Genomic DNA, 12,430 nt, shown 5'->3' with positions numbered 1-12,430 from the left:
CATATAAGCCCACATAGGGTAGTTATCCCCATTGAGCTTGTCCTCTTGAGATAGCATTCCAAAGAGGTCATTATTACTGTTGGCCATGATAACACAACAAATCTGTCACAAGTCACCATGAGTAGGCAATGTCCAACAAAACTGTAAGAATGCGGGAGATAAATAGCAGGATAATCAATGGACTGAAAGGGAACTCCTTCACCACAAGAAATACATATGCATGTCCCAAATCTGCAATCTGTCAAAGTGTCCACAATGGCATACATATACTGCAGCAAACCACAAATGTATACATGTGCCGTGAAAAACACGATCAGCTGACACCTGTAAGAGGTGCAAGTGCTCAAATCTTGACAAAATCAAAGGTAAATTGGCCGAATGCTGCAAAAATGGGCTCAATGTAGAAAAGCCCCAATTTTTAGGTAGCCAATTAGACCAAATCTGAACTGGATCTACACCTGTAAATCTGCTAAAGCAATTGTCACTTGTACCAAATGCTGTAATGCCCCAATGCCAAGTAAATGTGCCCGTAACAACCCAAAAATGCCTGCATATAGTGTCAATTTCTGCTAAATCTCCAATTTTCTAGTGCAATTATGCACCAAATCTGCTGAAATCAATGCCGATGTGTACCAATGTTGCAATCTCAGGCTCAATGGTGAAAAGCCCCAAAATTAATGCAACTAATTTGCTAATTTTCTAGCAATTTTTGAATTTTTGGAAAAAATTGCAAAAACAAATCTATGAAAAATTACTGAACTTGCAGAAATCTAAAGGTGAACAGTCGGGCAAGGGCAGTAGGTCGGCGCAAGTACAGTCGGGCAGTCAACAGGCGGCGGTGGCAGTTGTAAGGCGTAGTTGGTACAGTCGGGCGAAGTAGCGAACTGGGGCAGCGAAGTGCAGGTGGCACAGGGGGAAGTGAAGTGCAAACAACACGTACAAAAAGCAGGCGGCGTAGATTTGACAGATCTGAGCAATAGTTGGGTGGCATCCTACGATGTAGGGCGGCGCAGGGGTGACAGCGGCGGCGGCGCAAATCTGAGCAACAGTCGGGCGGCGTCGTACGATGCAGGGTGGCGCAGGGGCAACGGCAGATCTGAGGGTGGTGGCAGGTCAGCTGAGGGTGGATGCAGAGGGCAATAGGGGAAACCCTAACCCTAATGCAGGATGCAGGGAGAAACCCTAACCCTAATGCTCAAAAACCCTAACCCTAATGCTTTGATGTGTGCAATAGAGTGTCCAGTCATAGGAAAAAAATGCCCGTGAGTAAGCTGTGTTCACACCTGAACTAGCCGGGAGTGGACATGACCAACAGGCATCGGCAAGAGCTGTGAGCGCCTAGAGAGTAGTCGGGATACTTAGGCGGCAGAAGGGGCGACTATGATAGCATAGTAGTGATGAGTCGGCAACAGGTAGTAGGTGGAGACTACAGTCACCGGCGGTTGGAGATGATACGTGGGCACAGAACATGAACTGGCAACGACGGTGATTCGCAAGCATGTCCTTTGCAGGTGGTGCTTCACAGTGGCAGAGGCGACGAGTCAACACGAGGAGCTGCGTGGAAGATGGAATGTTTGTCTACATGCGGAAGCAGAGGTGCATGTCATTGTTGACTAGCGCATTTGACTAGTAGAGCACATGGTCATCAACAACGGATAATGCTTGGACGACAGTGATGGCGTTTCATGATTGGTGCAGTGGGTGCAAAGACGAGGGACATGCACAGACTGTGCAGATGCAAAAACCCTAAATAAGCAGAAACTCTAACTTTGAAATTGCTAAACCGGGCTCTGATACCACTGTTAGGTATTAGGGTATTAGGGGTGCAAAGATAGAGGCTATGGAGGCTCAAACGCAAATGCCATGGCTGCCAGTGTTTAGAGAGAGAAAGACAAATATTCAAGTGAGAGAGAGATTGCACGACTCAATGATCACTAGATTAGATTGATGTAAAGCCTTTACCAAGTACAATGCTTTTATAGCCTCTGGAGGCTCATCTAGATGACATCATTGCTAATGTAGTATAATAGATGTTCTAACCACCCTGAGAGTGGTTTCACACACACTTTTACACACAGACATAATATCTAGCCTTAGAGGCTGTTCACGAGGCTGTTCACGCACATAAACGGTACACACATATACTTACCCCTTTTAGAGGCTGTACATACGTCCGGACACACACAGGTACACAAACATGGGTAGACACGCACATGATGGACACACACGTGAAGCTCCGAAATACCCAACACTCCAGATGTTTCCCTGCAAATCTAGTACGGAGGAGGATGTGAGGTACTATTGGATTCAGAGCTAAAGAGCTTGCAGCAAAGCCTACAGTTCGATGACATAAAGGGAGAGGTGCTCACAACTCCTTGATATTTGTCCATTGGGTAGATAGTTTTTTGGGAGTTGTAGTTGCAGATTGTGACAACTAGGCTTCTACAAGATATGTGAGTATTGATATGCTGTTTTTTGAGCCACCATGTGTGATCAGTCTAGTTTTCGATAGACAGGAGGCCATCATCGGGGAGTGTATCGTTCCCATGTAGGTGGAATGTGTTTGGATCTATGACATCATTGTATATATTCATGTTTTGCAATATATAGTAGTTTAGGTCTATTGCCTTGTTAGCTTTGTCATTTGCATTAATCAATCCCTAATCAACTTGTAATTAGTGTCAATCTATAGTAGCTTTCGTGCTCATGTTACAGGTAGTCTTTTTACATTAGGTACGGACTGAACCATGAAGGGAGAAAGGAAGCGAGAGGGCGATAGCTAGAACTAGACATTTCTCACATCTTTCTACCAAAGCATTTGATAGCACCAAGCTAGAGAAAGAAAGAAAGACAGATTTATCAACATCTTCTTTAGACCTAACGGATCTATGAGACCAAAAGGTGTTACATATGCGCCTTGTGTAAACTAAAGATCCTAAACATGTAAACAAAAAAAAGCCAAAAGAATTAGGTCTGCGTAGCGTAGTACATGTACAATGAATAGTGCTAGTGGGGCTTGTCACGTGTCATCCTCCTTTCTGTCTCCTTGTTAGTAGCCTCAACAAGGCCCATGTGTGAGACGATGCAGCTCTAGTAAATAGATGCCCAAAAACCTTTGATCTCGAAAATGCATTTCCCGTGTGAGGAGGCCGAACCCTTCCGTGAAGAGATAGTGAAACCTCCCTTGTATCTCATAGCACATATACCCATGTGATGAGGAGATGCGAGGGGTCAGATCACAGCATGCATACCTAATTTAAGGGAGTTTCCATTGTAACTTCTAGTCAACTAGTTGTAGTTATTCACTTGGATGTCACACACAATGCATCACCTCCTAGGCAATGTCACACCAAGAGACACATTCCTCCTACAAGGTGGAGGACTAATTTTTTCTTTCATGAATATCCACAAGTTTGGATCCCTGTAACGTCTGTAACAGGACAAGGTCTTGAGATGGCCATGCCTTAGGCTTTGGCAAACGTTACCATCACTATCTACCAGGTATACTTCTTAGTTTTGAGTGCTCATTTATGTTATGTTTTGTTTAGGATTTACAAAATGCCCTATGCATACTTCACCATTGTACTCACACACTTATCATCATGGGCCCTGCATAGCTTTAATGAACTTTTAAGTTCTTTCTTTCTTTCTTTCTCTTCTGCATATGATTGCAAATGGTTGAAGCCATAGATAATTCCTGGACTGCACCTTATCTAGAAGTGAGGTTTGTATCTCTCATTTGCATATCAGAATGGGAATGACGTTAAATTATATTTTGAAGCTCTATTTTTAAATACCGGAGACATGCAGTAATTGTGTATTATATACTATTTCATTCTTATATATCGACTTTCTTGTTTTTTTTTTTTCCCAAATTTGTTTCTTGTTTGAATGAGAAAACAATAAAAAAGGGTGAAAGCATATGTGAAATGCATGTAATAGCAGTAGTTCTGTAATACATTTACTGTGCCAAACACATATTTTAGAGGCATGCATATGTGGATGTCTTAGGCCATCTTTGTTTTCCATGGGGAGCAATGCAGGAAGTGAAGCTATACTTGGATTACCAGAGACGAGTCTTGCGATTATTCCAGGGTAAGTAATAAGTGGTGAAACTGCGTCTTTTAGCTTTATTCATAACTTTATGCTGAGGTGTAGAAAAATTCAACGGGTTATGGTGATTTTTCAATGTAAGATGGATTATTTGGACCTCTTTGGATAGTAGATGTTGAGGTCAGTCAGATAGTTTGATCAGTTGGGTAGGTCTTACAAAAGGCCGCAAAGGTCTATGAGATAAAGGAAGAGTTATGTATCATGCACATAAGTAAATAATTTTACATCTAGCAGGGTATAGCCCTTCGAAAAAGGGAAGAGGTGGACCTGAGGTTTTTTGGGGGAGCGGTAGAGGATGGGAGTGATTCCCAAATCAAGTAGTAAATTGTAGATTGCTCAAAATGAACGAAAGAGAGAGTTTGGGCGTGTGTTTTGCAAGGTGGAATAGTGTGTGGTACAAGTACGCAATGACTTCAAAAAATACAGAATGTATTATATGCTGCCACGTTTTGATAGATAAATATACATTCACACACACATTCTCTAACAAATCAAAACTATATAGAAAAGCGTGTTTTGTCTTTAGATACATGCATGACACCTATTACCTATACAAGATTTTCTGTCAAGGTGAAGATTCTATACATGATAATAATGTTTAGTCCTGAGGTGAAAGTTCAGAGGTTAGACTCAAGACTTCAGAGTAAAGTTCCATGAAGTAGAAAGGGTGCATGTACTGTGGCATAACTCATAAAGAGCCTAATACACGTGACTTAGTACATTACATGGTGTGATTCAAGGTTGAAATAAGATCAAATAACACCTATATATTGGGGTTCATGGTCAATCCTTAGTTTGGATGTTATATCCTCTGTGTAAGGTGTTGACCATCGACGAATTGTGGACTTGGCATGGACGCTTGTCAACTCTGGTAAACTCTTATCTCGTGTGTATTGCCTTTATAAAGATCACTATTCCTAATAAAAGTCCAGTAATTCATTCAACTCTTCCAAGATGTATCCCTTAATCCTTGTGTAAATAAGGTTGAGGGTTTAGCGATAAGCTTTGCATTCAACCTAGAATTAAGGGATACAAAAAAACGCATTTCGAGACGTTTCTAGGAAGAAACATTACTATGAAATTTCAGTCAATCTAAAATAAACTGCACCTAGAAGCGGCTCTAACGATTGCTTGGGTGAGGTATCCATGACCAAGATGAAGCTTGGGTGAAGCTAAGTGGAGGTCCGAACCGACTGATGTTGAAAAATCAGAAACCCGTGAAACCACTTGGAAAATGATTCGCCAAAACCTTAAGTCTTTTTTTTTGGTGCGCCTTCGGTTTGGTGTCTCCCTACACCTCTGCTTGCCTATTTTTAAGCTCTTTTGCAGCCCATTGCTTATCCTCGCACCCCTTTTTTGGAGCCCATTTTGGCAGCCCATTGCTTATCCTTTGCTTCCTCCTTGCTCCTTCCTTGGCTGTTATTTTTTCAATTTTCTTCTCCCTATGCTCTCCTCCAATTTTTTTCTCCCCCCTTAAGCCTTTGCTCTCTTTTCTTCAATTTTCTTCTTCTCTTTTCTTCTTCCTTTTGTCCATCAAACCTCCATCTTCCTATCTCACTTTTTTAAATTTTCAACATCTCCCTATTTTTCCTGATTTTCCACAATCCCTCACCGAAATCTCGGTGATTCTATCATTGATGTATGGGAAGACACCATTCTAACATCCACCTTGAGAAAAAAAATTACCTTCTGAGATCCTAGTCTAACGACGTTAAAATTTAATTTTTAAAATAGGCAATTAGCAGATGGGTACAATATCCCTTGCGTGTTGACATTATACAGCTACCACAGAAATTAAAATTTAGTTGATGTTCTTCAAACTTCACTATTGAATCTTGAGAGTTTGCACCTTAGAGTTTGCATCTTAAGAGTCTAGGAGTTGATGTTTTCCAAACTTCACTATTGAGTCTTGAGACTTGGCACCTTAGAGTCTAGGAGTTTACACCTTGAAGATTACATCGTAGAGTCTAGGAGTTTGAGCTTTGAAGTTTCTATGTTTCAAGCTTTCAAATTCATGAATTGTTATGTTTTCGAGTCATCTATAAAGGTTAAATGTGTTTTCAAACTTGTAGACTCTAAGATTACATCTTAGAGTCTAGGAGTTTGAGCTTTGAAGTTTCTATGTTTCAAGCTTTCAAATTCATGACTTGTTATGTTTTCGAGTCATCTATAAAGGTAAAATGTGTCACGTGCATCCCGCACTTCGATGTCACGTGGACATATAGGTGCAGGACCTGGAGTGGAAAACTAGTTCCATGTCAACCCCACTCTGGGACAAGTCAGCGAGGATTCCACTCTAAGCATCCAAGGGTCAGGTGTACAAGTCCCGTACATGGTCTTGGTTAGGTGTGCATTGTCTTGCACACGAAGCAGTGCCAGTCTGTACTGTGAGTCTCCCTTTGGAATGATGTCAGGCATTCCAGTTGTTCGGCTTGTAGCCAGATATTAGGTGTCTGTGTAGAGGCATGTAGATAGCATGTAGGAGAAGGGGACAGCCCTTTGGGCTACCCCAGAAAGGGGTTCTTGTATCCCTTTAGTGGGCACGCTGTGTAGGGTAGGCCTTAGGCCACCCCAAGGGCCCATAGGCCTGAGGGCCAGCCTATAAAAGACAAGGGGGCCAGCCAGCCAGCCCCTAGGGGGCATGGCTGTCGGCCAGGCCTACATGGCGTGGGCAGCCAGTCTGCCAGCCAGTTGGCTAGCCCATGGGCAGCCAAGGCTGTAGGCAGCCAGGGCACAGTGGCTGCCCAGCAGCCAGACCAGCCATGCACAGCCTGGACAGCCAGAAAAAGGCAGCCAAGACCAAGTGTGAAAACAAGCGCATGATTAAAAATCATGAAATCAGGTTGTGTAGAATAAATCAGCAGGCCGACTGCTGCTAGAGCAAACTGACCAGCACCTAAGGTGCTATAAATAGCATAGGCATGAAATCCAGTCAATCATCTTAGCATTCACTAAGGGCAGAAGTCTGCCTAGGGCTAGGACAGCCAAGGTGAAGGTGAATTTACCGATTCTACCCATGGAGCTTCCACATGTTACATTGGTATCAAGTGTGAAGACTTAGCCAGAAAACTAGAAAGAAAAGAAAGATTTTTTTCTTTTTCGCTTGTGTGGTTGGTTTCTAGACTTCGGAGGACCACCCCTTTCGGATAACTTTTAAGGTCAAGAACCGGATAATAAAGCGAATACACCATCGAGCTTCATGGGTAGAATTGGTAACTTCAAGTGTGAAGACTCAGCCAGAAAACTAGACAGAAAAGAATATATATATTTTTTTTCGCTTGTGGGGCTGGTTTCTAGACTCCGGAGGACCACCCCTTTCGGATAACTTTCAAGGTCAAGAACCGGATAATAAAGCGAATACACCATTTCGTGGATAGAATCAGAAGTTATCAGAAGGTGAAGGTAACTTCCAAGGTCAAGAACCGGATAATAAAGCGAATACACCATTTCTGGTGGGGGCCCTACAGAGGGTATTCAGGACCCAATACTGTGTCCAACTCCCTCCCTCCCTCTCTCTCTCTCTCTCTCTCTCTCTCTCTCTCTCTCTCTCTCTATTTCTGCACTTCTCTCTCTATCTTATGCATTATCTTCGTCGTGAAAGATTGCTGAATCCTGTTCATTGAAGTTATCCATTCTACCCATCGAGCTTCCACACGTTACATTGGTATCAAATCCTTCTTCAAGTCTGAAGGCTTAGCTAGAAAACTAGAAAGAAAAGAAAGATTTTTTTTTTTCGCTTGTGTGGTTGGTTTATAGACTCCGAAGGACCACCCCTTTCGGTGTGACTCCTGTCCCTAGATCAGTGATTCATGCTAAATCTTTACTCATAGTTAATCTCATTACCACTTATGCTTATTACTAATTAAGCTATAATCTCATCTTTTCAAGACTTCATCTTCTCCATTCACTATTGCTCATTGGAGGCTTCAAATCAAGAGCTATACCCAACCAAATCATAATCTTCAAGTTGGAGCTTCACAACAGCTTAAGGGCGCATCCGGCAGCCGATTCAATCGAGCTCAATCGCGCGCAAAAACGCCAGTAGCAGATGATTTAAAAACGCAGCAAATTTGGAGTATTTTCTTGAATGCATCTTTTCCACTTTGAATTTGCCCAATTCCTATTAGCTGAAGCTACTACATGGTATAAGCAACAAGCTCACAAAGTGTGAGGTCATTTGGTCTACAAGAGCAGCCGGGAGAATATGATTAAGAAAAATGCAATTATTTGGGCAAAAATGCAATGGCGGCCTAATCTTTTCAAATCGGTGCAATTCCACACTACCTTGGGGGTTTTTGGGTGCTACAAATCCGACCGAAGCATCGGTTTCTCAAAAGGAGGCATGTACAAATCGCTATAGTGCTGGGTACTCTTCTATTAGTCATTTTGGTCAAAGAAAGATTAAGGTATGAATATTTTGGTTAATCTCATGATTATGGGCTTTAATCTCAACTAGATATGTTGCTACTAGTGTCCCTTGAAGGTTTTTTGAAGAAGATTTGTGAAAAGGCTTCAATTTAACACTCCAAATCGCCCTTCTTCTGCACTACAAACAATAAATTGCCTCTTCTAATGAGTGATTAATCGGCACTAATCCTTGTGTTCTTGGGCCATTGAGGGTTCAATCATACCATTGGGAACTTGCTACAGCTTGCTAAAGGTTCATATTGAGAAAGCTCTTTGATTTGCCCCTCTGACGGTGCTCTCTAAATTAGGGTATTTTTTGCTCAATTAACAGAAAATTACATTCACTAATACCTTGATTAGTGCTAATCTTCTGAGGTTTTTAGGGCCATTAATGGTTCATATCTCACATTCAAGTGTTGCTAAACCTCTGTAAAGCCTCAAATAAGATTTACTCCTTGATTTGAGTGGTCTATTTGTTAATCCAAAATCGGGTATAAATCTGTATTAGCATTGTTTGGGACAATGGGATTTATGAGCTTATATGCTTCATGTACCTCATCCATCATGCTCATAAATCAGTTGTACAAGGGCAAGACACTGGCCATTGATAAGGCTAAGATCCCCTTCAGCATCTTCAACGTATTATGATTTGAAAGGGACATGCATCATCATCATGTCAGGCTTCATGAACACATTGAGAATATGATCCATCTTTGCCTACATGGATTTCATTACATAATCAAATCAAGGATGAAGAAGACCAAGGGCTATATCAACATCAAGATCTACATCGACACAAAGAAGATCAAGAGCTACATTGACATTACTAGCTACAAATAAAAGATCTCAATTGACATCATAGTAGCCATGGATATTTTGTTGAGGGAGGGTGTTGAAATAATACACCAAAATACCATGTGACATTGGGGATACGGGCATCCGGTCATTATGACTTGGTGTGGACACTCTAGGTGTGAACAACCTCTTGAAGTCAAAAGATAGGGTTTGATGCCTATAAAAGGATATTGTACTTGGTGGTTCATTTATATCTTTCTCATTCATTCATAATACAATCACCTTGTGGCCAATGAGGTTATAGCTTAAGCGGTGAAGGTGTTTGCCCAGGATCAAGAGGTCCTGGGTTCAAAACCCCCCTTGGTGCTTCCTCGGCGGCACTGCCTACGGGTGGATAAATAAGTGCCTACGGGCGGCTATCTACGAGCGGTGACATTTGGTAACTATGGGAGGATCTGGGCCAAAGGCCATTTGAAAAAAATAAAAATAAAAAATATAATCACCTTGTGTTGTGTCCAACTTGCTCTCTCCTCTCTCTTCTTCTTTCTCCTCAACCATGGAGAGATTTCATTCTCCATAGCTCCATGGTTGAACTTGTGATTCCAAAAGATGCGAGCATTGTAGATTCGTTTAATGAAAGATCATGCGACAGCATCCCGTATTGCCACACAAGAAGATGCCAAGCGACACTTGGAGCACGAAAGATTTCTTGCGGCTTTATACGCAAGGGCGACACTAGCTTTATTCGTGGTTGCATCAATTTGAAGCTTATTTTGCTGCTGTAAGAAAAAATGGTATTGGCAAGAGTGATCTTGGCGAACTGGTATTTAGAAGGCGAGGTCTACTCGGTCTATGATTGGAAACTCCTAGCAATAATTCAGGCCTTGAAACATTGGAAGGATTTCCTTTATGGTCGAGAATTTGAGGTTCCCAGTGACCATCAGGCATTGCGCTGGATTCAGATAGTGCCAAGTGCACAATGGAATGACTGACAGCACTGTTGGAAACTCCTAGCAATAATTCAGGCCTTGAAACATTGGAAGGATTTCCTTTATGGTCGAGAATTTGAGGTTCCCAGTGACCATCAGGCATTGCGCTGGATTCAGATAGTGCCAAGTGCACAATGGAATGACTGACAGCACTGTTGGAGCCAAATTTTACCTTCCAGGAAATTATACCCGATTGGTGGGATTCTTAGGACCATAGTATTAGACTGAGATGCTGAGTTAACCAGTCATTTTTGGAGGGTGTTGTTTGACAATTTTGGTACTAAACTGAAATTTTCCAATGCGTTTCACCCACAGATAGATGGCTAGACAAAAATTTACAACTAGTTGGCCTTTGATGTGCTGAAGTGCTATGTCCACGATTAGCAAGGTAAGTGGGAACCATATTTGCCTTTAGTTCAAGCAGTTTTGAATGATTCATTTTCTTGAGCTATTGGCAGGACTCCTTATGAAACAGCGTTTGAAAGGCCATTCCAATCGCTATTGACCAAAATCTTGTCTTTATTCCTTGAAGCAAACAGATTGATGGAGTCTTACTAGGAGATCTTGGAATCAATGAAAGATAGGCTGGCTAAAGCGTAGGAGCCCTACACTCGACAGGCCAATAAAGATTGAAGGGATGTGAAGTTCTCGAAAGGAGATTGGGTTTATCTTCGCATTATGAAGCAATGGTTGAAACAGGTGGGCAAGCGGTGCCCAAAGATCTTTCAGAAGCTTCAGACTTTTTCCTATCTAGAGAAAGATTAACGAGGTGTCAATGAAGTTGAAGTCACCTCCAAGTTGGACTATGCACGATGTGTTCCATGTCAGTTGGCTAAAACCATATGCAGGTCTAATCCCTTCATAGATTTAAGTTGAAGCTGAACTAGACATAGTTCACAAAGCGAAGTAATGGTTCCCAAGCACATCCTTTTGCACCGCTTCAAACACGGCTCCAGCCGAAGGCAAAGACAGTTCCTCGCGAGTTTCAAGACCGAGGGAGTCATGAAGCGGTTTGGCTTGACAAAGAATTCTTCGAAGACTATCCAACTTTATTGACGGACTATCTTGAGGCTATGTAGCTTCCGTCAAGTTAACCAGAAGGGGATGTCATGTGCATCCGGTACTTGGATGCCATGTGGACATATCTTACAGCACGTGTAGGACCTAGAGTGGAAAACTAGTTCCATGTCACCCCCAATCTGGGAAAACTAGTGGAAAACTAGTTCCATGAGTTAGCCAGGGTTTCACTCTAAGCGTCCAAGGTTAAGTGTATAAGTCCTGTACATGATCTTGGTCAAGTGTGCATTGCCCTGCACATGAAGCAGTGCCAGTCCATATTGTGAGTCTCCCTCTGAAATGATGTAAGGTGTTCGGCTTGTAGCCAGATACCAAGCGTCTGTGTGGATGCAATGTAGATTGCATGTAGGAGAAGGGGGCAGCACTTTGGGCTACCCCAGAAAGGGGTTCTTGTATCCCTTGAGTGGGCACGGGGTAGGCCTTAGGCCAGGCCTAGATGGCCTGGGCAGTGAGTTGCCCAGCCCCAATGGCCAGGCCAGCCAGTTGGCTAGCTCATGGTCAGCCAAGGCTGTAGGCGGCCAGGGCACAGTGGCTGCCCAGCAGGCACCCAGCCATGCACAGCCTGGACAGCCAGCAAAAGGCGGCCAAGACAAGTGTGAAAACAGGCGCATGATTAAAAAGCATGAATTCAGTTCGTGTAGAATAAATCAGCAGGCCGACTGCTTCTAGAGCAAACCGACCAGCACCTAAGGTGCTATAAATAGCATAGGCATGAAATCGAGTCAATCATCTTAGCATTCACAAAGGGCGGGAGTCTTCCAAGGGCCAGGACAGCCAAGGGGAAAACCCTCAACCAAGGTGAAGGTGAAAGGTCAAGAACCGACCAGCACCTAAGGTGCTATAAATAGCATAGGCATGAAATCGAGTCAATCATCTTAGCATTCACAAAGGGCGGGAGTCTTCCAAGGGCCAGGACAGCCAAGGGGAAAACCCTCAACCAAGATGAAGGTGAAAGGTCAAGAACGAGAATATTTTACAGATTTGTATCATTCTAATAAAGCAAATACACCATTCGTGGTGGGGGCCCTACTGAGGGTATTTGGGACCCA

General features: G+C 42.7%; 1 protein-coding gene across 1 annotated transcript in view; it reads left to right on the top strand.

Annotated features, from left to right (window-relative positions):
* The window catches only part of LOC147603158 (putative enoyl-CoA hydratase 2, mitochondrial), a 79,570-nt gene that overhangs the window by 54,946 nt on the left and 12,194 nt on the right, over nt 1-12,430 (top strand). Inside the window, exon 5 of the mRNA XM_086797398.1 lies at nt 4,044-4,095. Coding sequence (XP_086653524.1) covers nt 4,044-4,095 — 52 coding nt within the window. The remainder of the gene's footprint in view (nt 1-4,043; nt 4,096-12,430) is intronic.

Source organism: Cibotium barometz, chromosome 65 (assembly GCF_041138505.1).
Source record: "Cibotium barometz isolate CiBa-2024 chromosome 65, ASM4113850v1, whole genome shotgun sequence".
Classification (NCBI taxonomy): domain Eukaryota; kingdom Viridiplantae; phylum Streptophyta; class Polypodiopsida; order Cyatheales; family Cibotiaceae; genus Cibotium; species Cibotium barometz.
This window is presented reverse-complemented; position numbering and strand designations above follow the sequence as displayed.